Raw genomic sequence first — 23,532 nt, forward strand, 5'->3', positions numbered from 1 at the left:
TTCTTACCACTACTTTGTACTTCTACTTGAGTAATATTATTTTGAAGTAACAGTACTCTTAATGTTTGGTAACTCTACCCACCTCTCATAAATATTAATAAAGCCTTCAGAAGCTGATTATCAGACAGAGAAAGGAAAAGTACACTGGTTAAAACAGCTCTGGGACAGACAGGAGTCTTATGTTGAGAACAGTGTGTGGACTGAACAGTGAAGTGGAGTCATGCCTCAGTTATGTCAGTTACATTTGTGCAATAGTTTTTCAGAAAAATGCAAGGGCTCATATTGTGCAAGAATTACAATACAACGAAGTCCCCGAATAGCTAAAAAGAAGAGTGGTATGCTAAAATGTACCCTAAAAGTTACTCAAACTAGAGCTTAAAAAATTATGCTACTAAAACACAGATTCATATTTTTGTTTTGAAAAGAAAGCAAAGAAGGAACCAAATTAGACACACCTTAAACTGTAATTGGTGCTTTAAACCCTCATTGCTTAAAGCCACAGTATGGAAGTTTGGCCCCCAACTTTTATGTGGACTGCTTGTTTCCATGGAAATGTTGTTGTATAAAGAATCTATAGTACTGCACAGTATAGCATAAAAAGTAAGTTTCACCTATGGAGAATGTTCCGGAGTATGGTTTTAACTTTATATTTCCAGGAATCATGGAGGTGACGCAACACCTCCAGAAAGTTACATACTGTGCCTTTCAACATTGATGTTCGTCTTTACATTAATGGCTCACTACTTACATTTTCTGGTGAAGATTTATTTTTATCTATTTGCTTGTGTCCATGGAGATGGTATTGCTTTGCCTGGAATGTTCCACAGTATGGCATAAACATACTTTCATTCAGTTGTTTGTATTACTAATTACATTACAAAATACTAATTTGCTGAAAAATATGCATTCTTACTGTGAGTTGGCATGCCTCTCCACAGACCTGACCTGTGACTTGGCCTGGTTGCCTGATCACCAGCGTATTTCCATGGATTTAATGCCACACTGTGGAACATGTAAGGCAAAGGAATAACATCTCCATTTACACAAGCAGCAACCTCACACAAAAGTTAAATGGTGAATCTTTAATAAGCCAGCTGTTTATGTAACAGTGGGCCTGAGTGGTTTATCTGGATTCAGTTTTTGGGCGTATACTAGCCATAGTAATCTCCTCTGTGCTCTTGTACTAGTTCTGATACAACTCCAGATCATTCTAAAGACAATCAGCAAAGCTTATTTTCTGTCCTGTGAATGAGACTTTTTAATACCTGCTCAGATCAGTATCTACTTCCTCCTGTCAGAGGAGGTGACTAAGGTTTCTGCTTGGTTGAAAAAATCTTGTCTCACTTTAAATATTGACAAAATTGTTTCTATGTTTTTTACAAATTGTCACAAACCTCAAAACTATCTTGAAATTCTGATAGGTCAATATGATCAATAATGTTGATCACATAAAATATCTAGGAATTATTCTGGAACTAACTTTATGTTTTAAAAAGCACATTTAAAACTCAACACTATAAAATTCAACATGGCCAATTTCAGATACATCAGAAACGCCCTGACTACTGAGGCCTCAGGTGCCTCTAAATGCAATGATAACGCCACACTTTCTTTACTGCAGAACAAGTTGGTCACAGGCTTGTAAATCAGCTCTGAGGTCTCTAGAATCATTATATAAAAGTGCTCTCAAGATCCATGACAAGAAAACTCACCTATTCCACCACTGTCACATTCTTGTGAAACTCAACATTCTAAGTTTTGAAAACCTGATAATGTATGCAAATATTTGTCTGCTGTTTAGGATTGTTCATGATACTGCAGCTCCACCACTAAAACAGTTTTTCGCTGAGTTCTGAAACCACCTCCCGAATCACTCGATCCACTGTGCACGGCGAGTGCAGGATCCACAAACACAGGACAGTATCTGGAAACTCAGCCTTTTCATGTGCGGCCGTCCGTCAGTGGAACATGTAACCAACAGAGCAAACTACGGCACGTTCTCATGCCTGGCTCCTCAAACCAAACCAAACTTGCACCCATAATGTGGACTGATGAGAGGCTGAGGAGAATGATGTTCTGGAGTGAATGAACTGAATTATGATTCTGATAAGGAAGATGTTTTTAAGGTGCTGAGAGAACTGGGAGTGAATGATGATACAGAATTGTTCTGATGCTCTGGACATTACAAAGACATTCTCTTTATATGTTTGATTTGATGAACTATAACATGCACCTGCCCAGAGATGACAAGTGGAAATGAGCACTGGTGCTATAACCTGGTACAAAGCATCTCTCCTGTTAAGGTTCATGTAGATTGTGCACTGTCCCTGTCTCATTAAATACATAAACTAAACTAAACTAATACAAGTTTTAGTATCAGTTAGAATCTGATTTTCAATACTTCTGACAACACTATGGTTCAGTAGCAATTAGTAGTAAAATTTAAATTAGAGGATCACTGATAGACTAAAATAAAGACAGGACTAAAACATACACAGAGCTAAAATGTACAGTTACGTTTTATTAATATTAACAATTTCAACAAAGAAATAAAAGTACGAGTTGCAGATTCTGCCAACAAGAATTCCAAATCACTTAATCTTTGTTACATAAGGAGAAACCATGGTATGGTTCAGCTCATATCTACATAAACACAGAACACCAGCAGTAGGGCTACTTCACTGTGTAAAAGAATAAGAAGAAAAGTCCGGGCCCAGCGCAGGGTCAGAGGGCAGGGTCGGAGGTCAGAGGTCACAGGCTCCAGAGCAGAGTCCCTCCTCAGACTGGACCAGGGTCAGTTTGGGTAAAAAAACATGGATCATTTCTTATTTCTGCTGCTGGACGAGCGACTGGGAGACGGACGGCTGCCACTGCTGAAGAAAAAAAAATATTAGTGAGGGCAGATTTATTAAACTGGGTACAATTATATTTCAGGGTATCCCCAGATTTGACTACATTATATTTAAGACTTTAAGAGCTTTTTAAGACCCTTAAATTAAGACCAACATTGACCCCATTATGCGGACGAAAAACACCAGACCCAGTTCTAATAATGACCAACCAACTAAGGTACTATTATCTACAATCTAAGAGCCACTGTGGATTAAACCTGCACTTCCATGATGCATCCAGCGTCTTCTTCCACTCTACTGACTGTTTACTCATTGCCGCGGGCACCAGAAACCAAAGTATTGTTTGCACATACTCTAAATTAGACGTTCATTCACATTACGTGATTTCAGGTTGTCTTTCCCCCCCCCCTCTAACATTACACTGCAGCCCGATTGAGTACCCAAAAAAACTGGCTAATGACATTTAAAAACTTTGTGAAAAAAATAAGACTTGGACAACATAATTTAAGACTTTTTAAGGCCTTAATTTAGGAACATGAAATTTAAGAGCTTTTAAGACTTGTAAGACCCCGCGGCTACCCTGTATTTAAAGGTGCATTGTGTAACTTTTCTGATGGAGGGTCTGTCAAATGCTTTTCTCCATGGAGATGTTATTGCTTTGTCTGGAATGTTCCACAGTATGGTACTAAACCTTTCTATCTTCATGGAGACCAAACCAGACCAAGTTATAGGTCAGATCTGTGGAGAGGTGACCCCGCTCACAGTCAGAACGCCTGTTTCTCTATGTATTTTTGAGCCATAAAACCACCTGTAACTGAATAAATGTGAGGTAGATCTGTTTAATGTCATACTGCAGAAAATTTGTGTGCAAGTTTAAGATCTGTATAGATTTGAGACATTGTGTTTAACATTTGTGAGAAGACTGAAGTCTGAAGTGCTAATATAAAACAAGAATCCCATGTATGTTTGCAGAGGTTTAAACTACAGGGTTAGCAGTTTTTACATAGAATAAGACCCTATGGACACACAGGGACATTTAGTTCTTACATAAACTATATCCTCTTAGCAAAAAATAATTGTATCTTATGGGCTATTATTACTTTAAATTCTTTTAATTCTGTGATTGACAGGACTGACCTGCGGCTGCCTCTCATGTGTCTGGGTGGAGAGTAACTGAGCGAGCGCGAGTCTCTGAGCGAATCAGCAGGAACCCTCTCACGGCCAGAAGAGTTGCTGAAATATACAAGAAGAAGAAACATGTCCAATTCAAACTCTAAAACAGAAAAAAAAAAAAGACTCTAAAGTGCAAAATAACACAAAGAAGAGGAGTCAGACACGGAGAGAACATGACAAAGTCTACGTGAATAATAATAAGTACAATCTGTGGAGAGGCAAGCCCGCTCACAGCAAGGATCCAGATTTTTCTATGTTTTTCAGTGCAATATACACATTATTTTATGTTATTCTATTTTTTTATTAAAAAGTTGCACAGTCACAGTTTATTCACCATGGTCTTTGCTCTATGCCATGTTTTTTAAAGTCAAATGTAAATGTGTGCCAAGTATTTTATAACAACCGTAGTTAGTCATAGCTCTATCTCTCTGTTCATTTTGTGTTTGGATTTGGCTGCAGTCCTTCTTGCAGGTTACAACAGGACAGGCTCGATCAGCTCTCACCTCTTATTCTTAGTTTCCTTCTCGTCTTCAGAAGAGGAGGACGACGACTCGGAGCTCTGAGTGGTGGTTTGAGCCTTTTTCCTGAAGCACAAAATGTTATTGTTACTGCCAGTCCTCATCATATGCAATAGATAATTTGGGTTAAACATCTGGCAACCCTAAACCCTAAATAGAACCAAAACTACTCTCAACACACTGGCTTTTTCAAAGGCGGTAATTTCAAGAAAATTCCATATTTGTTTATAGTCTACAGTTGATCCTGCTATGGCATTAAACACACCCATCTTGCATTTTCTCAATAACAATAATAACATAACAGGGTTTTTATTGACCTAAAAACTTGCATTCTTACTGTGAGTGGGCTCGCTTCTGCATAGATCTGACATGCAACTTGGCTTAGTTGTGTTATCTGCTTTAAGTACACATATGTAAGCTTAAGATATATATCTAGGGGCCCCAACGCCCGGGCCGGGGACTGGTACCGGGCCACAAAAGCATGAACCCTCCCTCCCCTACACCACGCCGACCATTCCCCCCTCCCGTACACCACGCGGGCTGCACCACTAAACCTGAACTAAACCTGAACTAAAACCAGGACTAAACCAGGACTAAACCGGGTCTAAACCGGGTCTAAAACCGGGTCTAAAACCGGCTCTAAAACCGGCTCTAAAACCGGCTCTAAAACCAGCTCTAAAACCGGCTCTAAAACCGTCTCTAAACCAGGACTTAAACAGGACTAAAACAGGACTAAAACAGGACTAAAACAGGGTCTAACCCAGGTGTAAAACCAGGACTAAAACCAGGATTTAGCCAGGACTTAACCATGCCGCGTGGACCCCTCTCCCCAACCCCGTCCGGTCCGCGAAATATTGTCTGATATAAAACTGGTTCATGGTGCAAAAAAGGTCGGGGACTAGGGATGGGCATTTGATTAAATTTTCTTAATCCATCGTCAGTAGAATTAATGATCAATTTTAGATTAATCATTAACTTTTTTATATTAAAATTATCATCATTATTATTACTATCTGCACAACTAATCTGCATAAATAAACTTAACTTTACAACATATAAACCATAACCACTCTAGAGCCACATCAGCCCGTTTGACATTAGAATGGGTTTAATGCAGCTTTGCACAAGACTCACAGAAACTAAACTTAAAACCACATGGCTCATTTGCATAAACTGAGTGAAGGGAAAAAAAAAAAACAGCTCTTGTGCGCTGATGCCGTTCAACTTCTGCTGGAATAAAGGACACAACTCAGTGGAATATAGGTGTTTTTTCTGTGACGGAGGGATGTTGATGCTAATGGTGAGTCTGTTCTTTGTGTATATCGTGCTGTGTATAACGATGGTTGATGAGGCCGCAGCTCCAGTGTTTGCGCTGTCAGACGCGGCCTCGTCTCCTTACGCTACGCACAGAAACCTACATTCGGTTTTTTGATTAAAAATTTACGTAATCGACGAAATTCTTAATGATCAATTATCGATTAATCGACTAATCGTGCCCATCCCTACTGGGGACCACTGATATGTATGACCTGTAGGTAGGGAGATTCATCCTTTGTATTGGACCCATCCTCTGGGTTAAACCTGTCAGGAGCAGTGAGACCCATCTCCAGATCTCTGCCTAGTCTTGGTCAGGACCTTAGCTGCAGGATTTGACCTACTGTGCACGTTTCCTTCAGACACAGGGAGAACATGCAAACTCCGCACCTTATCTGCCTTATCCGCCCTTATTTGGGTTTTTCATTTACCGTATTTTCTGGGCTAGGACTACGATTATAAGGCACACCGTCATTAAATGGTCTATTTTCTAACTTTTTTCACAAATAAACCGCATTGGACTTTAAAGGAAACACAACAATTGTATAGGTCAGTGGTTTTGTTTGTTTGTCGCGTTCATGGTGACTCTGGGCTTTGTTCAGTTGTGTCTAGAAGTGGCACATTGCACTCGCTTTTTCGGTTCGTTCCTCCGTTCCGTTCCTCGTCGGCGTGGAGTGATGAGTGTGTCTGTGGGTGTGTCTGTGGGTGTGTTTCGCTGTGCGGTCGCTGTCTGCTCCGTGTGTGTTTGCGTGTTCTGCGGGTGGTGCGGCTTTGTAGTTTACTGAAGTCTTGCTGGGACACTCGAGTGGATTTGTGTATAGGGCGCTCTGGGTTGTGGCACGCAGTTGTTTTTTTGATGGGGTTCGAGGCTTAAGAGCGCGTCTAATAGCCCGGAAAATACGGTAGTTCAATATAGTATTAACATCATACACCTGTCCCTGTGCAGAAGTGGTGCCACAGCAAACCAAGCTCTATTAATATTACGAGTAACTATGACTGCTGATAAAAGATGATATGAGAGAAGTGTCTTGCCCATAGACACAACCAAAGCTTACCCTTTCTTTTGCTCCCCCTCTGAGTCCGAACTGTCTGAGGATGACGAGGAAGAGGACGATGACGATGAAGAGGATGAGGAGGAACTGCTGCTGTGTCGTTTTTTATCCGTCTTTTTGTCCGTTTTGGTTTGTTTTCCGTTCACTTCGCTCCTCCCCTTGAGCTCCGCCTCCCGCTCCCTGCCTCCACTCTCTGATTGGCTCACAGCCGGTGACTGGCGTCTGTCGGTGGGCGGGGCTTTAGAGGATGAGAGACTGGAGCGCGCCTTCTGATCGTCCGTGCGCGTGTCTGGGTTTGGAGGGGATTTTCGGGCCTGTTTCTGTCGCTCTGGTGAAGGTGAGGAGGAAGAGGAGGAGGAGGACGAAGAGGAGGATGAAGAAGAACGTTTGGGAGCTTCTTTTGGTGGAGCTCGCGGTTTGTCTGCCTCTCGTGGAGCTCTGCCTCGATCTCGTGAAGTAGAGCGACTCCTCCTCCTCTGCTGTGGGGGCGGAGACACATTTTTCGACCTGAAGTACAGAGAAAAAAAATAGAATATAGTTATTTGTTACTAAAATACTGCACACTATTGTAAGTAAAAATTGCAAAAGGCCAAACATTTTAAAGAGATATACTTTCTCCCTGTTCCTGCTGATATACAACTTGTCAACTTTGTAGTTTTGAGGCTGCACCACTCTCAAAATGAATGCCTGACTGCCTCTCTGTAATCTCTGAAACTAAGCAGGGCTGGGCCTGGTTAGTGCTAGGATGGGAGACCACTGAGAATACCAGAATGAACACAATTTGTACAGTTTGACCCAAGATTGACCCATACAAACGAAAGATTAACTCTTTCCCCCTTGGACGCCTACTAGGAACAACCCATACATATATTACTAGGGCCACCCATAGAACATAACCGCATAAAAGAAAACAGACTTCCACAAGTGATTATAAATGATTTTCACACTCATGAACTTCACTGAAACAGACATATTTGGTGTCTCTGGAAACCTTAGACTTTAAACTTAGAACTAACTCTTCCCCGTCAGTGGGTGTCCAGTATTTGTCATCTTGGATACTTTCTCATGTGCAGAGCTCTGCATAAGTGTTTGTTGCTGTAGCAATTGTGTCATACATCTTGGAAAAAAAAGACTGAAATATTTCAAAGGACTCGCCTGAGCAACATCCAGATTTCAGGACAATTTTGGTTCATAATCGAGTATAATGTTCCCGACAGTTTGTTTGGATATTGCAGGACTCCAGACAGATGCATCAGCAGCATTCTCACCTTCATAAGTTTCACTCTCCGAAATTCCGCTGTTTTCCACTTTATAAACAATTTCATCATCACTTTGAAATCTATAAAAGTCACTTTCTCTAAAGTTATCCATAAAATACACCTGCTTGTAATTATTTCTAAAACTGTGTGCCGCAGTCATTTCATTGCTCATGTTTCGTGTTGTGTTTTTAACAGAAGCTACAATCGTCACTACTTCGATTAACTTTGGAAAAAATCTGCAAAAACATATCCTGGAATCATATTGGTCAGTCTAGTGTGGGTTGTAGTGGCCCCCAACTATCAAAGCCTCTGTTTACATGTAAAAAACCAGGACTGTTTCTAATGGTCGTCAAATCACGTCTTTAGTGAAACAGCGGAGGTGTCAAAACACGTCATTAAGGAAACAAGGGGGTCGTCAAATATCGTCTTCATGGGGGAAAAGAGTTAATGCCTGAAACGGACTGAGAAGAAGTAAGACTTACTTTAACCCACCCCAGTGTGTTTTCTGGCAGAGGGATGGGTTACCTTAGACACTTCATGATAAATTCAATGCATTCTTATTACAGCAGAAGTCCAGCTTTCCAAACGTCTTACCTGTTCAGAGGTGGGGTTCGTCTTGGACTTCGTGACCTGGACCTGCTCCTCCGAATCGGCCGTCCTCCATCTCTCTCTCTTTCTCTCTCTCTTTCCCTATCTCTCTCCCTCTCTCTGTCTCTCTGCCTGTCCCTCTCTCTGTCTCTTTCTCTGTCCCTGTCCCGTTGTCTCTCAAAGTCTCTGTCTCTGTCCCTTGGTCGATCTCTCTCTCGATCTCTCTCTCGCTCTCTGTCCCGTTCTCTGTCCCGTTCTCTGTCCCGCTCAGACCAGCCTTTGGGAGGAGATGCGCGCCTCCCCCTCGATGGTGCAGGGTCTTGGTACTGCCGGGGTGGGGTGCGGCGATGTGGGGGGGATGAGCTTTTCTGTGGTGGAGAAGAGCGTCTGGCCTGAGGACTTGACCTACAAAATACCAGACAAAACAGAATGGACACTGACTACTGTAGCTCACTGTGTCTCAGAGATAACTAGCACATTTATTAAAATTGTTAGACAAAAAATAAACAACCTATTCAAATTAAAGTCTTGTTTAAATATTTATTATATTTATGCCTCAAAATGAGTGTTCGCACTGAGACACAAACCTCTCTCTTTCTAAACAAAGTGTAATCGCTGAAGTATTATTTTCTTTGTGTACTTTTTAAAATGTCAGTGAAATCCACCCACAGCTCGGTTCACTGCCAGATATTTAAATATTTATTCATTTTAGCACAAAGAGATACAACTGGACAGGAAGTAGTAATGCTAACAGTGAGGTCGTTCTTGTGCACAGAACCAGTTTGAATTGCTTTAGGAAAACACAATAAAAGCATGAAGAGAAGAAGATGCTCTCTGAGAGGACATCAGCACATTTTACTCTCTGTAAATAATGGATTTGTGTAATTTAGGAGGCTTTGACAAAAGCGTTACCTGGAGGTTTTCCTGTCTGCTTCTCGGTCTCTGGTCCTGGTTCTGTCCTCGGTGTGGGGAGGTGAGTGTCTCTGAGCAGGAGGAGGAGGAGGAGGAGGGCTGGGGCTGTCCACCTGAGAGGGGCTGTACCGCTCCTGCCCTATGCGCCGAGCACCTGCGCTCTGCTCCCTGTCAGTCCTGTCGCTCCTCTGGTCCCTGTCAGTCCTGTCGGTTTGCAGGTGTCGCGTCGCTTCAGGACTCTCTTTTCTTCCGTTTGCGAAATGTCTCTGGACGGCAGCTCCAATCGCAGCTTCTCTGACTTTATCTGAAGACGTTTTACCTTCAGTATAAAAGATCAACATATTTCATATTAAAGAGCGGTGAGAGATCAACTTCTGTCACAGAAACTGACCAAAACAACACATTTTGTATTTGTTCATTTCATATAATCCATGCTTTAGTCAGTCGTTTAACCCATTTGAGTAAAGACGAAAGTGATTAATTCAATCAGAAAAAGTTGAATTCATCTGTTGAGGGACAGAATTTTCAGTCCCGCTCCCGTCCGCATCTGCAATATTTTGTCCCGCACCTGCCCCAAGTCCCCAATATGGTCTGCTGCTTAAAATGTTTTTCATTAGCTAGGACCACGCCAACAACGACATAGTGCGAAGAAGTTTATTGATAATGTACAAAGCGAAGCAGAGATGACTGGGTTGAGACTATGGGTGGGGGCTCAATCTCAATCTACAATTGGCCCAGCCGGAACGGGACCCCCCTGTAGGGGTCTTATGACTGAAAGACAAAATAGGGGATGGGAGGGTGGGGTCAAGGCAAACTGGGATGATGGGAAAGGCTGCTACATATAGGCTTCTGGGAAATTAGAGGCGTGGTCGAGGTGAGTTGTGGTTCGCTGGTGAGGAGAGGGCGGCTGAGGTGTGGTCCTGCTCCTGAATCTCAGTTAATCGTATTAACTACATTTATTAATGCCAAATAAAATATCCATACAAATGATGTATGATAGGCTTACATTCATCATTTGTATATTTTACTTTATACTCATATTTAGTTTGCGGGACTGCAGTTTATCATCCCTCCTGCCCGCTCCCGCAGTGAGCTTTCAAATTGTGTCCCGAGCCGCACTGTTTTGCGTCGGGTCCCACAGGTTGCAGGGCTCTAAATCCAATCTCCATGGAGCAATACCACACATGGCCAGCAGGAAGAATTCCCGAGGTATTTGAGCGTTCAAACTGGCCTGGTTCCTGGTTCGTGCTGTTGTGATTGAGCCCGGGTCATCAGTGGTTGTGGGTTGGGCAAAGGTCAAAAGGCAAAGCGTTCAAATGAAACAACAAACAAACATGGCTCACCGGTGTACTTCAGATGTACTTGATCAGATATAGATTGATTAGTTTGTAAAAATTTGCATTCAATACACCGTTTTTCAGTTTAAATGGTGTAACTTTTCTGGTGGAGGGCCTGTCAAAAGTTAAGATGTTATTGCTTTGTATGGAATGTTTCAAAGTATGGTATTAATCATGGAGACCAAACAGTTACAGGTCAGATCACTGGAGAGGCGACCCTGCTCACAGTCAGAATGCTTGTTTTTTTTGAGCTATAAAACCACCTATAATCTATCTATTAATGCAAGGAGCGTCTGTCTGTGTGATTTTCTTAATACACTCTGCCCATCTGCAATGCCTCCACATGCTATAACCTTGAAAGTAGAAATGGTCATTATGCTACTCAGAAACTTTGGCCAACAAAATGCACATTGCAATGGCTCAAGATACTTCCTAATCTATTGGTTGTGACATCTGTAATAGATCTGTAACAGGTGTGACTGCTGGATGCTCATAAGTCATTAGTGTGTAGGGGTTCTTTACAGTGTGTAGGGGTTTTCTGCACCGGAAATTTCTTCAGCCATGGCCAATTCTATGTTGCTGCCAGCAGAGTTGATAGATCAAATAGACTTTGAATTCTTGCGCAAGATGAAGAAACTAAGAAAAATCTTCATTTTCTGAGTAATGTTGTTTATACAGAGGTACTCACACTGTAAAAGCATCTCTTAAAGAAGCCACAATGTGTACAAAGTCTCAGTCTCTGACACAATCTCCACAATCTGACATTTTCATTTGTGCTGTTCTCATAAAATCCATAACATTATTTTATTGTTACTTCCTGCTTCCTTCTCTTTTCACCCGATATCACCAAACTTCAACAACACGGTAGCGCACAACAGTCTGGCACATCTTCTACAGGTTGAATAAATGTAAAGTAGAGCTGTTTAATGTCACACTGTGGAACATTCCAGGCAGAGCTGTGACTTATCCATATAAACAAGCAGGTGATGGACCTGTATTTCTTACCTTCATCTTCAGATGAGGAGCTGGATGATGAAGAGGACGATGAAGAGGAGGATGACGTTGACGAAGAAGAGGAGGAGGAGTCACTGTCACTGCTGCTGCTGCTGCTGCTCTCACGCTTCTTTTCACCGGCTTTCTTTTTAGGACTCGGTGCCTTCTCCTTCTGCTTCACCTCCTCCTCTGCCCTCTCTCTCCTCTTCTCCACCTCCTCTGCTCTGTCGCTCCTCTGTCTCTCCACCTCCTCTCCTCTATTGCCCCTCCTTTCCAACTCTTTCTCTCTCCTCCTTTCTACTTCCTCTCCTCTCTCACTCCTCCTCTCACACTCTCCTCTCTCATTCCTCCTCTCACCCTCTCCTCTCATATTCCTCCTCTCACCCTCTCCTCTCTCACTCCTCCTCTCACCCTCTCCTCTCTCACTCCTCCTCTCACCCTCTCCTCCTCTCCTGCTCCTCTCCTCTCGTGAATCCTTATCTTGCTTTTCGGATAAAACTTGGCGCGCTTCTCTGGATCTCGGTCCTTCCCTCTCTTCGTTTCTGAGTTGCTGTGACGTCACCTCTCTCTTCCCTGTATCTTTTCGTCTTTCTGGCGACGCAGACAAATCGCGTCTCGCTTTCCTGTCCCCGTCTTTCTCTCTACTTCTCCTCGACCCCTGCGACGACCGAAGAGGAGGGGGAGGAAGAGGAGAGGGCGACGCCGAAGAATCGTGTCTATTTTTACGACTACTTTTTTCACTTCTAGCCTCATCTTTAGCTCCTCTCTCCTTACTTCTAGAGCGCCTCCCCTTGTCCCCCTCTCTGCTTTCCCTCTCCTCTCTCCTCTTTGGGGCTGGCTTCGATTGCCGTGATGGCGATGGCGAGGAGGACGAATCATGTCGTGCTTTTTTGTTACCGCCGTCTTTGTCTCTACTCCGCAAGTCTTCTCGCAATGGAATTTTTGGAGGCGGAGAAGATGGAGATGACGAGGAAGCCCGTCTATTTCTTTGAGGGACATTTGGTTTCCCAGCATCCCTCCTATCACCACTTCTAGACCTTCTACCTCTAGAGACCTGTGTTTTTTCAGATCTTCCACCATTTTTGTCTTGGCTTTGTGACCTCCTCTTTGTTTCTATGCCTTTACTTCTTTCTTTCTCTCCTTTGTCATCACTCCATTTGCTTTTCGGTGGCTCCGGTCTTGTTTGAGCAGGAGCGGGGGAAGGCGAAGATGACGAGGACGATGAAGAGGAGGAAGAATCGTGTCTAGATCTTTGCGGAGGGGCGCTTGGTTTCGTTTTGTCCGAATCTCTCCTCTCCTCCTCCGCTCTCGGCCTCCTTCCTCTTTCACCCTCTCTGCTTCTAGACCTCCTCGACATCACTGCCTCCGCTCGTCTGCTTTGAGGAAGAGGAGGAGGAGATGGAGAGGGCGAAGAATCATGTCTGTTTTTAGGTTTTTGTTTAGCATCACTTTTCTCTTCTCCTCCTCTACGCGATGCATTCTTTCCTCTCTCCATTTCTCTGCTTTGCTCCTTCTGGGCCTCCTTACTTCTAGACCTCCCTCTTCTATCAGGTTGCCGTTTCTCTCTCTCCATCTCTCTACTTCTAGATCGTTTTGTTCTACCCATCTCTGTCCTCCTCTCCTCCCTGCTCCTGGATCGCTCTCTCCGTTCCGGTTCATGTTGTCGTCTGTCCAGGTCACGGCTGCGTGACCTCCTCCCTCGCTCTGCCTCTCTAGTCTTGTCGTTTTCTCGGCCTTTGCTTCCTGATCTCATCCCTCGTTCTTTTTGAGGAGCAGGAGATGGAGAAGAGGAGTCATGACGGCGCTTCTGTGCAGCTTTCTCACGCTCAACGTTCGACCTCTTCTACAAAACAAGAAAGTAAAGATATTAACATTCTTTAGAAGTGAATACATTAAAAGGTACATTGTGTAACTTTTCTGGTCCTGTATTTGCTGTGAATGAGGGTTTGGCCCTTTAAAAGTTGTGGATGTAGTTAGGGCATTAGCTTTCTTTTTCTGAATAAAAATTTGATGGGATGGTAAAGAACAGACTAGAGTAGGATGACACACACAAATGTTAAGTGTTTTACAGATGAATACAAGATAACGGAATAAAACATATCTAAGACAGGAATATATAAAACAACACAATTAAAGGTTGTATAGAGGATTTTTTTGTTGTTTCAAATTGTCATTGAAAGTTTAAAATACCATTACAGAGATGCAGCAGCCTTGTAATTATGATGACCAAAAAAAAAAGAATGAAAATCTATCAACTGTGGACATAGTGAGATAAACATCAGCCAATAGAAAACAAGGCTCCCTCTTTATCTATGGCTGTTTGGTTGTCAATCAAACTCCCTATGTTTCTAGTGTAACTGACTTGTCGGCGTGCGGGGATTATGTGGTTTATGCAGCGGTTCTTAGAGTCTTTTTCAAACTGTCGCTTCCTTGCAATGTCGAATGAGAATCCACGACCAGTTCGCTGCAAAAGAAAGTTGGTTTTTGAGGTCGCTGAAAGAAGAAGAGAAGAAGGGGGAAAGGAGCGAAGACAAACTGAGGTGATTCTTGGAGATTCCTTCCAGTGATGGCGCGAAAGAAACAGACGAAGGGTCTAAAAACTGACGTGTCGGTCGCTAAAATATTTCTAGACAGATCACTTGAACAGTACTTCTGAATGCGCACTGGATGTAAACACGTGATTTCCAGAGTAAAGAGGCAGGAGGAGGTGTTTCTACTGAGGGAGCTGTGGAGGAGGACGGTGGTGTCATGAATGCACATTTGAAAAAGGACTGTCGCTGTATTTCACTTCCCTTAAAAAATCCTCTATACAACCTATGTATGATATTTATTGCAATTGTGGAGGTTAACAAAACTGTAAATATGCTACTTTGTTGTCATAATCCAAATGAAAATTACTTTAAATTTGTGAAGTGCTTAATAACAGTTATTTTATCATATCGATTCAGGCATGAAAACGGGTCAGGGATGAAAAAGGTGAGAAGGGTAGGATGTTTTAAAAAGTTGAACCTGCCCTGTGATACATGCTGGTGCACAAGGGCAAATACTGCTGCGAACAAGCCTCAACAGCAGCAACCCCCTCCTCCTAAAACTTTTCTCATTGAATTTACATGATTCTGTTTTGGCTTCAAAACAGCGAAGTTTGCCAAAAGGTGAGAGATTTTCATGCCTGTAGATTGGACTGAAACTGCAGCAAAGGATCATGGTCTATGTAGTTCCCTCTCTTTTTAAGCTATTACTGCACCAAAACAATGAATTTATGCAAAGAGACTTGTAATTCGACATATTGTGATGGCCCACAGTATTACTGTAAGACCTCTGACGATACGATATCACAATATTTTGGTTATTGTTACATCCCCAATTTTAAGTGATATTTACATTATCAGACTGTTGTCGTTGGGGGCTGGGCTCGTCTCTGTCCCTCCGTCGCTCTGGAGACCGCCCTTTTCGCTCGCTCTCCTTCCTTTTCACTTCCTGTGGGCGGGACCTTGGGGGCGAAGACACACTGGTCAAAGAAAAGCAAATAGGTTAAACAGGTGTCATCTATATATTATTCAGGTTAGTTAATATCACAACACTATTAAATGGTCAAATTTTAACACTGAGCTGTTCCGGTCAGAATTCTGTTAGAATTTACTATTGAACTGTCAAGATGCAGATGTTTTGTCCTGGTTTATGGTTCATATCTCTGTAATTACTGGGTCAATCCACATAATTGTTGTCAGCTGAAATGACTTGAGCAGTAAGATTAACCCATTGACGCCGGATGCTGCGCAGCGCAGAGTCCCCTGTCCGGATTGTCTGGCGATCAGCGTAACTGGTAAAGGCGGGGCCACACCTGGAAGCATGGGGGGCGTGTCCTCCTCTCGCTTCCATTCACTCCCATAGAGAGACGCAAAACTGCCAGAGCTGTACTGTCGCGTTAAACCTTCTTTATCGTGGCGTATTATTTCTCCATTGAAAAATAATCCAGACTCAGTGCTGCGCAGCATCCGGCGTCAATGGGTTAATATGGCAGGTTTGTCATGCCATACGGTTTCAGGCAAATGATTTCTAAATAACTGATTAAAATGAAAATACTGAATTGCCTATTTGCCATGACAACAAAGGACCACTGCCATAGCTTGAACCCGTCAATATTTAAACTAGGGGTGTCAAATTATCGCGTTAATTGCGATTAATTAATTACAGTCATATTTAGCGCATTATGTTTTTTAATCGCGTTAATCTCATTTTTAATCTCTAACTTTACTGTTTCTGTATGCGAGTTGCTTTATTATAAAATCTGTTTTTATGTGTTATTGGGACAACAACAACACACACACAAAACACATTTATAAATTTTTTTATTTCGGTAATTCCACTCATTGCCGGAAACCCACACAAAACGCGCGCAGTAAGAGCGATGTAAACGTCACGTTAATGTTGGCGGCGTCAGTCGCACAATGGACGAGGTTGAAGAGCCAGTAGAACAGAGTCAGCAGTGCACAGGTAAAAACACATTCGTGTCTTGGAAATTATTCTCCTGACGTGAAATATAAAAGAAAATAACAAATATAAAATCGCCTACAACTTAAATGTCACTGGTGAAAACAACCTGTATAGGCTCATGATGTCTGCACTACTGTCCTATAGTGACCTGCCACATGAGGGGACACGCACACAAACACAAACACACACAAACACAAACACAAACACACACGCACACAAAACACACACCTTCATCATCGTCATTAACCTGAGAACGCGCGGACCACGTTTCCTTCCGTAGTTACTGCGCGGACACCGCTGTCCTCCCGTGCGCCGCGTACGTTTTCTCGCGTACGCTGCATAAACTGCGCTTCCTCCTGTGCACCTCTAAACCAGAACTAACACCAAGACTAAAACCGGGACTAACCCAGTCCAGGACTAAACCACGACTGAACCAGGTCTAAACCAGGACTAAACCAGGACTAAACCAGAACTAAAACCAGAACTAACACCAAGACTAAAACCAGGACTAACCCAGTCCAGGACTAAACCACGACTGAACCAGGTCTAAACCAGGACTAAACCAGGTCTAAACCAGGACTAAACCAGAACTAACACCAGTACTAAAACCAGGATTAACCCATTCCAGGTCTAAACCAGGACTAAAACAAGGACTAAAACCAGTGATCTCATATATAAAGCATTTCTCTATCAATAATATTTTTAATATGGTTAAGGAAAGACTGGACTTTTTATTGTCTTTAAGTAGACAAGTTATTATGTTCAGATTTCCTAGTCTTTGCTACTTTACAGCAAACAGTTTCTTATTCATGGAGACTTGGGCTCAACAGCCAATTTGAAGAGATTTGTTAAACAATAAATGACTTTATAAAGTCACTTTTTTTTTGTTCTATATCAGTCTTTTGATCTGCCACAATAATGTAATAATGAATTTAAATGAAAATACCTCAAATTGAAGGCTTTTCTCAGCAATTTTTAGGTGAGATTAAAAAGAGATTAATTAGATTAATTAATTACAGATCATAATTAATTAATCTCTCAATTTTTTTAATTGCATGACAGCACTAATTTAAACGCTAAAAACATAATCCATCTCTTTAAACCCATGTGTGTGTACAGACCTGTGCTCAGAGCTGGAGGACACACTTCTCTGACGCGCCACCTTAGATTTAGGGGTAGGACTCTCATTTTTCTTTGACTTCTTCTTTGACACTTTTCGCTTTTCATTTGAAGAACTGCAAGAAACAACACATCATTAGAAATGAAAAAAATTATAATATTCAGAAAAATAAAATTGTAAAGAGCCTAAAAATACATGTAACGGCTGTGAAATCACTGACACTTACATATATATTTACACATGACAAAAATAAATAAAAGTAACTAATTAAAACTAATTAGACTGAGCCTGAACAAAGATTACGTGAGAGGATGCGGAGGGGCCAGGTGGGGCAGGTTTCACAGCTGACATCTACTACTAAAAAAAAAAAATCTAACTCTCAGATGGCAACTTTATGACTAGTAATATTAAACCCACCTGTCTTCTTCCTCTTCTGAAGATTCACTGAAAAACAAAATATAAAACATGGTGAATCAGATGAGTCAGATTAGTCCGTCTAATAAAAAACAAGGACACACAAAGATAGAATTTATATATTACTGTTTCTTTTTCTTCTTTTTAGATTTCTTCTTGTCTCTGCTGGGGGACGGAGAGGATTCATCTTCTGAACTACACGTATGTACAAAAAAAGATGGTTAAAATATTACGGCCATTTTTATGTAAATTTTATCAAAAAGTTTATCAAACTATTCTAGAACAAGCCTGAGTCAGGATTTCCTGGTTTGTTAAATGTATATTGTGCAATGTGTATTTGTACTATTTTCTGTGTTACATTATGTTTCCTCATCACCACCTGCATATTTGGGCAGAGTTCTTCTCTCACACTGAAAGCTCATGTGGTCTTGTGAGGTCATGTGGTAACACAGGAAGTGCACCACTATGTTGTTCAAACTCCTTACACCTTCAATTGTATCTTTTGGATGATCTCAGAACTGAAACTGCTCTACTGAACTACAGGTAAACGGAGCTGTTAACTTGAAAACTACCACTTTATGACATCAAGGTGGCACAGAGCATTTTGAACTTTGGACCCCAGGAAGTTAAGCTATAGTTATTTCTGTGGTAATAAATAATGAGATTTAGAGACTAAAAAAAAAAAAAAAAAAGAATTACTCAAAGACGTGTGAATGAATCAAAATGGTCCAAAACACACATTACACAATATATATATAATAAAATTTTAATTATTATTTTATTTTAAAATATTTGTCTTAGTTTTCAAAGTAGTTTGAGGAAACAACACATAACGCAGTAATAGACAACTCATTTTTGATCATAAGGAAATTGTGGTTTAGTTTTTATCACCTTTCACGTTTCTTATTTTTCTTTTTCTTCTTCCGGCTCCGTTTCTTTGGAGGAGAATCTGAGTCATCAGAGTCTTCTACCAAACTGAAACCAAACCCACAAATATTAAAGTGCATATGATACCAATACAGTAATGACATACAGGACTTAGAGGTGAAATCTATTCATGGGTTTCAGAATGATGAGAAATTAGTATTTACTAATAGTGACTTACAATTTAAAACAAACTATTTTTGTTTTTTTTAAATGGGATAGTCCTCAAAATACATACCATGTAACAGGGAACTGAAAATCATGAATAGCTTGTAACCTAGCAACCATAATGTTAACGAGGGCCAAAACTAATCTCATCTAATCTGCAGAATACTTGATTAAACTCATAATTGGATACTTTTACAAGTTGATGACATAGGCAGAGGTATTCTCTTTTAGGGCTCATAGCTACTCTCTGTATTTTAGAACGTTTTCCATAACTGCCCCTTAACTAATGTAAAACAAAGGTAAATAATTAAAACCAATTAAAAGTAAAAATCTGCACATATAACACACTAACAATCACAAAATAAATAATGTTCAGTGTGTGTATATACATATATATATTTTAGCTGTCCTCACGTGTATTTCTGCTGTTGCTGTCTCTCCCTTTCTTGACGCTCCTGCTCCCTCTTTTCCTTCTCTTTCTCTTTGCGGTCGGCGTGAAATGAGGACCCATCCACGTAGTCGCTGGAGATCCCAAACGCCGCGCGCAGTCGGTCATTCTTCTGCTGATTCGCCGCAGCCAGAGCGTGCGTCTCTGTCACACTGTGGAGAGGACAAGTTTTATTAGTGACTCAGGGATGCCAGATTTTCAGATGTTTTTTTATTTATTTAGCTGTTGTATATATTTGTATCCTGTTTTGTTTTCCTTTTTAACTATGGACCAGATAATATTTGTGTCTGAAATAAAGAATAAATAAATGCAAAAAATATGATGGGCTTATATTTGACCGAAAGTGCAATAACCAATTTAAAGTATACTCAATAGTATTAGTAACAAGAAATGGGGCAGAATAAACACAGTGCATTCCCAAATCCCCAGCTAATTCATGCATGCCATCAACTTTCCACTGATCCATTAAAATCCTTATAATCTAAATAAAATAACTGGTTGGTTGGACAGACATAATTATTGATTGACTAAATTACCACAGCTCAATTAAATCACCTACAACCCTGAGATATTTAGCATTACCAATACTAATAGTAAACACTGAACTTGTATGTACCATTCTATTTTCCAGGTTTCAAATTTTCATATTATGAAGTGAGATTACTGCTGTGTTTTTGAGTAGAAGGTGGTGGGTGGTTTTATTAGTGACTCAGGGATGCCACATTTTCAGATAGCAACAAGCCCAAAACAAGAGACCCCAGCCCACAAAAATAAACCACAGAATATGAGCAACTAGTGAAAGTGTCACCACTGTGTGAGTGCAAATGAGATGTGCATGTTTTAAGTGTCTTTGTGTTACTGTAAAGACAGGCTCCTACTTCTCCACTTAAACAGTAACAGATACAGGATTACGTTCATACCACACTCTACACAACTGTATAAAAACTTACCCTTATGTAACAGACAACACATTGACAGGACATCATGTTATTACGTATTATTAAAAGCATATTTTTCATAACAGGTTTAAAAAGGCTGTATTTCAGCCATGAAATGGAACTATGCTATAAAGAAGTGGACTTGGCAACTCTGGTGACAGTGTTCTGTGTTTTACTCACCTTGGTTTCTCATTGGGTTTTGGGGTGGGTTCTTCTTTCTCCTGAAGCATCATTCGGAAACTGTTTACCTTCTCCTCGATCTCCTCAGCAGAGTACCTGAGCAAAAAGGAAACAGATTTTAGACTTTTAGACAAAAAGACAAAAGATGCTAATTTAATTACTGTCCTTCAGATGAAACTCAACTTGTTATTTACTGTGAGGAGTGTTAAAGAACTGTTTAAAACCATGAAAAGGCTACATTAAAGCCATGGCTAAAGGAAACATGATAGAATTTAAATTGTAACCAGTAAACTGTGATATGATCTTTCACCCAAAACACACATAAAATCAAATTCATCAGTTATGTTCAGGAAATTATATTAAAAAAACATTTTCATGCTAAGGCTGCAAGATTAATCACAATCAAACTGAAATCGCAATTTGAATGGATGCAGTTAGCAAATTGCAAAGTATGAAATGTTTAAAGTAACATAATTGTATTAGTTTGTCAGTTCATAGTCTTTCAGTCTGTTTCTCAATTTAGTTTGTGCTTAAAATGTGAAGTTTGAACAGGATCCTACAAATAAAACATAAATTAAAATATAAATGATTATTATTATCATTTATATTTTTCCTCTTGTTATTATAATATATTGTGATATGTGAGCTTCTGTGTCTAAGTAATTTCTCTTAGGAATCTATAAAGTTTGTGTAAGTTCTATGTCTAAATCTCAAATCTGATCACAATCACAAAGCTTCACACTTTGATATTTTTTCCGAGCTCATTCGACCCTTACCCCTGTTCCTCCATCATGTCCTGCAGCTCGGCACATTTGACCTCCAGCTGCCTCTTGCGCTGGTGTTCCAGGATGTCTGCATTGGGCTGCCGGTTGAGCTGACTCTCCAGTCGCTCACGCTCTTTGTCATCCAGGGGGCGCTCTTCTCGCGGACGCTTCGTCCGGATGCTGGACAGGTTCCTCTGGACGTAGCCATTAGTACCACTGCCGCGAGGAGTCGTCAGGCCAATCCCATTGTACATTGCTCTGAAGACAAACAGTAGACTTAGGCCCTGCTTCACATGGTACTAAAGTATTCAATTCAGATTCAGCATTTCCCATTAATACAGGAAACTACAGTGGCTACAAAAGTCTAAAACAGTCCCCCATAGTGTAAAATAAACAGGACTATATATTGACATGACAAAAACACACTTTGTTATCCATCGTTTAAACATTTATATTTATACTCCATAAACTGAATATGATCAAATTTAGCAAAAAAGTACTGTGCCAGCATAGTTATAACAAAATCTATACTGAGGCATACAAATTTGTGGGACTGTAACTGGCTAAAGGAATTCTTAGCCAAACTAAATGAGGTGAAATTAGCTAAATCTCTCAAAAGTATCATCTATGAGGCACTGCTAAGACATTTGCATACATATACATATTTTTGCAGTGCCTGGAGGTGAGTGAGAATGCAGTGATTGTGACTTTGACTAACCCTCAAAAAAACAAAAACAAAACAAAAAAAAAAAAAACCCACACACCTCATGCTTTGAGAAAGCATAGAGACTCAACACTCACTACACAATTTTATTTTTTGGCTGTAATATTTGTGTTTGAATTACAGAATAAATAAATGTAAACAATATGAAGGGATTATATTTGACCAAAAGTGCACTGATCAAAGAAAAGTCATACTAAATAATACTCTAAACTGTATTAGTAACAATAAATAGATATAATATATAATATAGACATAATAAACTCAATTCATTCCCAGATCCCCAGCTATTTCATTGTATGCCCTTTGTGTACTGTGGTCTATTAAATTCCTTATATATATATCTAAATTACATATTAACAATTTAACATCACCAGTACCAATAGTAAACACTGATGTACCATGCTATTTTTCAGGCTTATATGACCTGCACAAAAAAAACGTATTTTTATTTTTATATTATGACGTGAAATTACTGTAGTATTCTGGAGCAAATTGTGCTTCTGCTGCTTCAAACCTATAAAATATTATCATAGTAATTTGGCATTTAATTATAGGGATATAAAGCAGAGGTGAGGACAGTGACATCGTTAAACTAAAGATCCCTGTGGGTGTAGAAAGGGACAGGTTGTCTTTATAAGTGTATTCCTCTTTTATTACACAAGTACTGGCTCTAATTCAAACTCTTTAAATGGTGAAACACGTGTTTTCTGGTAAATCTGTTGGTTGTAAAAACGAAAATAAAACGGATTATCTCATGAAATCAATTAGTACACTAGCACACAACTACACCACTTACTGTTTTTATTTTAAGCACACGTTTTTGGAACTTGGGCCTCATCCACGACTGAAATGCGCAGAGAACAATCCGCTCACAGCTAGTTAGCATGTTAGCTTCTTTAAAAACGTCCGGGATACGTACCAGTTTTCCCCGCCGGAGAGAGTATGGTCACTGGGTCGGTTTGGCAGAAGATCCCGGTGATGATTCACGGTGATGATCAAACCACGTACAGATTATTTAGACAGAATAACTTTGTGAACTTGAATTCAGAAAGTTAGCAGTTAGCTCGTGCAGGCTCCTGGCTCTAGGAAAGGCGGAACGGCGCAACAACGTGGTGACGCAGGTGACGCACAGTGCGGTGCGTTCAGTGTCAAAAGGGAAAAGGTGAAGAATTGATTAAACAGTGTTTTCTGAAGAATCACTCGCATTGGAAAAAGATTATTATATCAATACTTTTGAAACAATTTAGATGAGATAACATTTATTTGTTATTTATCAATGTATGCATTTATTAGTTAATTATTTGGGAAATTTGGTAAAAAGCAATGCAGTATCTAATAAAATATATTTAAATTTAATAAT

At 40.5% G+C, this 23,532-nt stretch overlaps 1 protein-coding gene across 3 annotated transcripts; it reads right to left on the reverse strand.

The window, feature by feature from the left end:
• Window positions 1-2,501: 2,501 nt before the first annotated feature.
• Window positions 2,502-23,290, reverse strand: srrm2 (serine/arginine repetitive matrix 2). Of its 3 annotated transcripts, none has more exons than XM_055152598.1 (16): window positions 23,092-23,290; window positions 21,461-21,706; window positions 20,685-20,780; window positions 19,533-19,718; window positions 18,918-19,001; window positions 18,153-18,221; window positions 18,030-18,056; window positions 17,614-17,727; window positions 15,380-15,488; window positions 12,011-13,841; window positions 9,669-9,987; window positions 8,763-9,161; window positions 6,913-7,416; window positions 4,529-4,609; window positions 3,990-4,085; window positions 2,502-2,873 (listed from the first exon to the last, which is right to left on the reverse strand). In XM_055152598.1, the coding sequence occupies exons 2-16, from the start codon at window positions 21,700-21,702 to the stop codon at window positions 2,819-2,821; spliced, it is 4,212 nt and encodes a 1,403-aa protein (XP_055008573.1). In that variant the 5' UTR covers window positions 21,703-21,706; window positions 23,092-23,290; the 3' UTR covers window positions 2,502-2,818. The 3 variants fall into 3 exon arrangements, with proteins under 3 accessions (XP_055008573.1, XP_055008572.1, XP_055008571.1); XM_055152597.1 differs by having other exon boundaries at window positions 2,502-2,870; window positions 15,380-15,506; XM_055152596.1 differs by having other exon boundaries at window positions 15,380-15,506.
• Between the last annotated feature and the right edge of the window lie 242 nt (window positions 23,291-23,532).

The sequence above is a fragment of the Boleophthalmus pectinirostris genome, unplaced genomic scaffold, assembly GCF_026225935.1.
Source record: "Boleophthalmus pectinirostris isolate CB_2022bp ecotype Guang Dong unplaced genomic scaffold, ASM2622593v1 HiC_scaffold_17, whole genome shotgun sequence".
Classification (NCBI taxonomy): domain Eukaryota; kingdom Metazoa; phylum Chordata; class Actinopteri; order Gobiiformes; family Gobiidae; genus Boleophthalmus; species Boleophthalmus pectinirostris.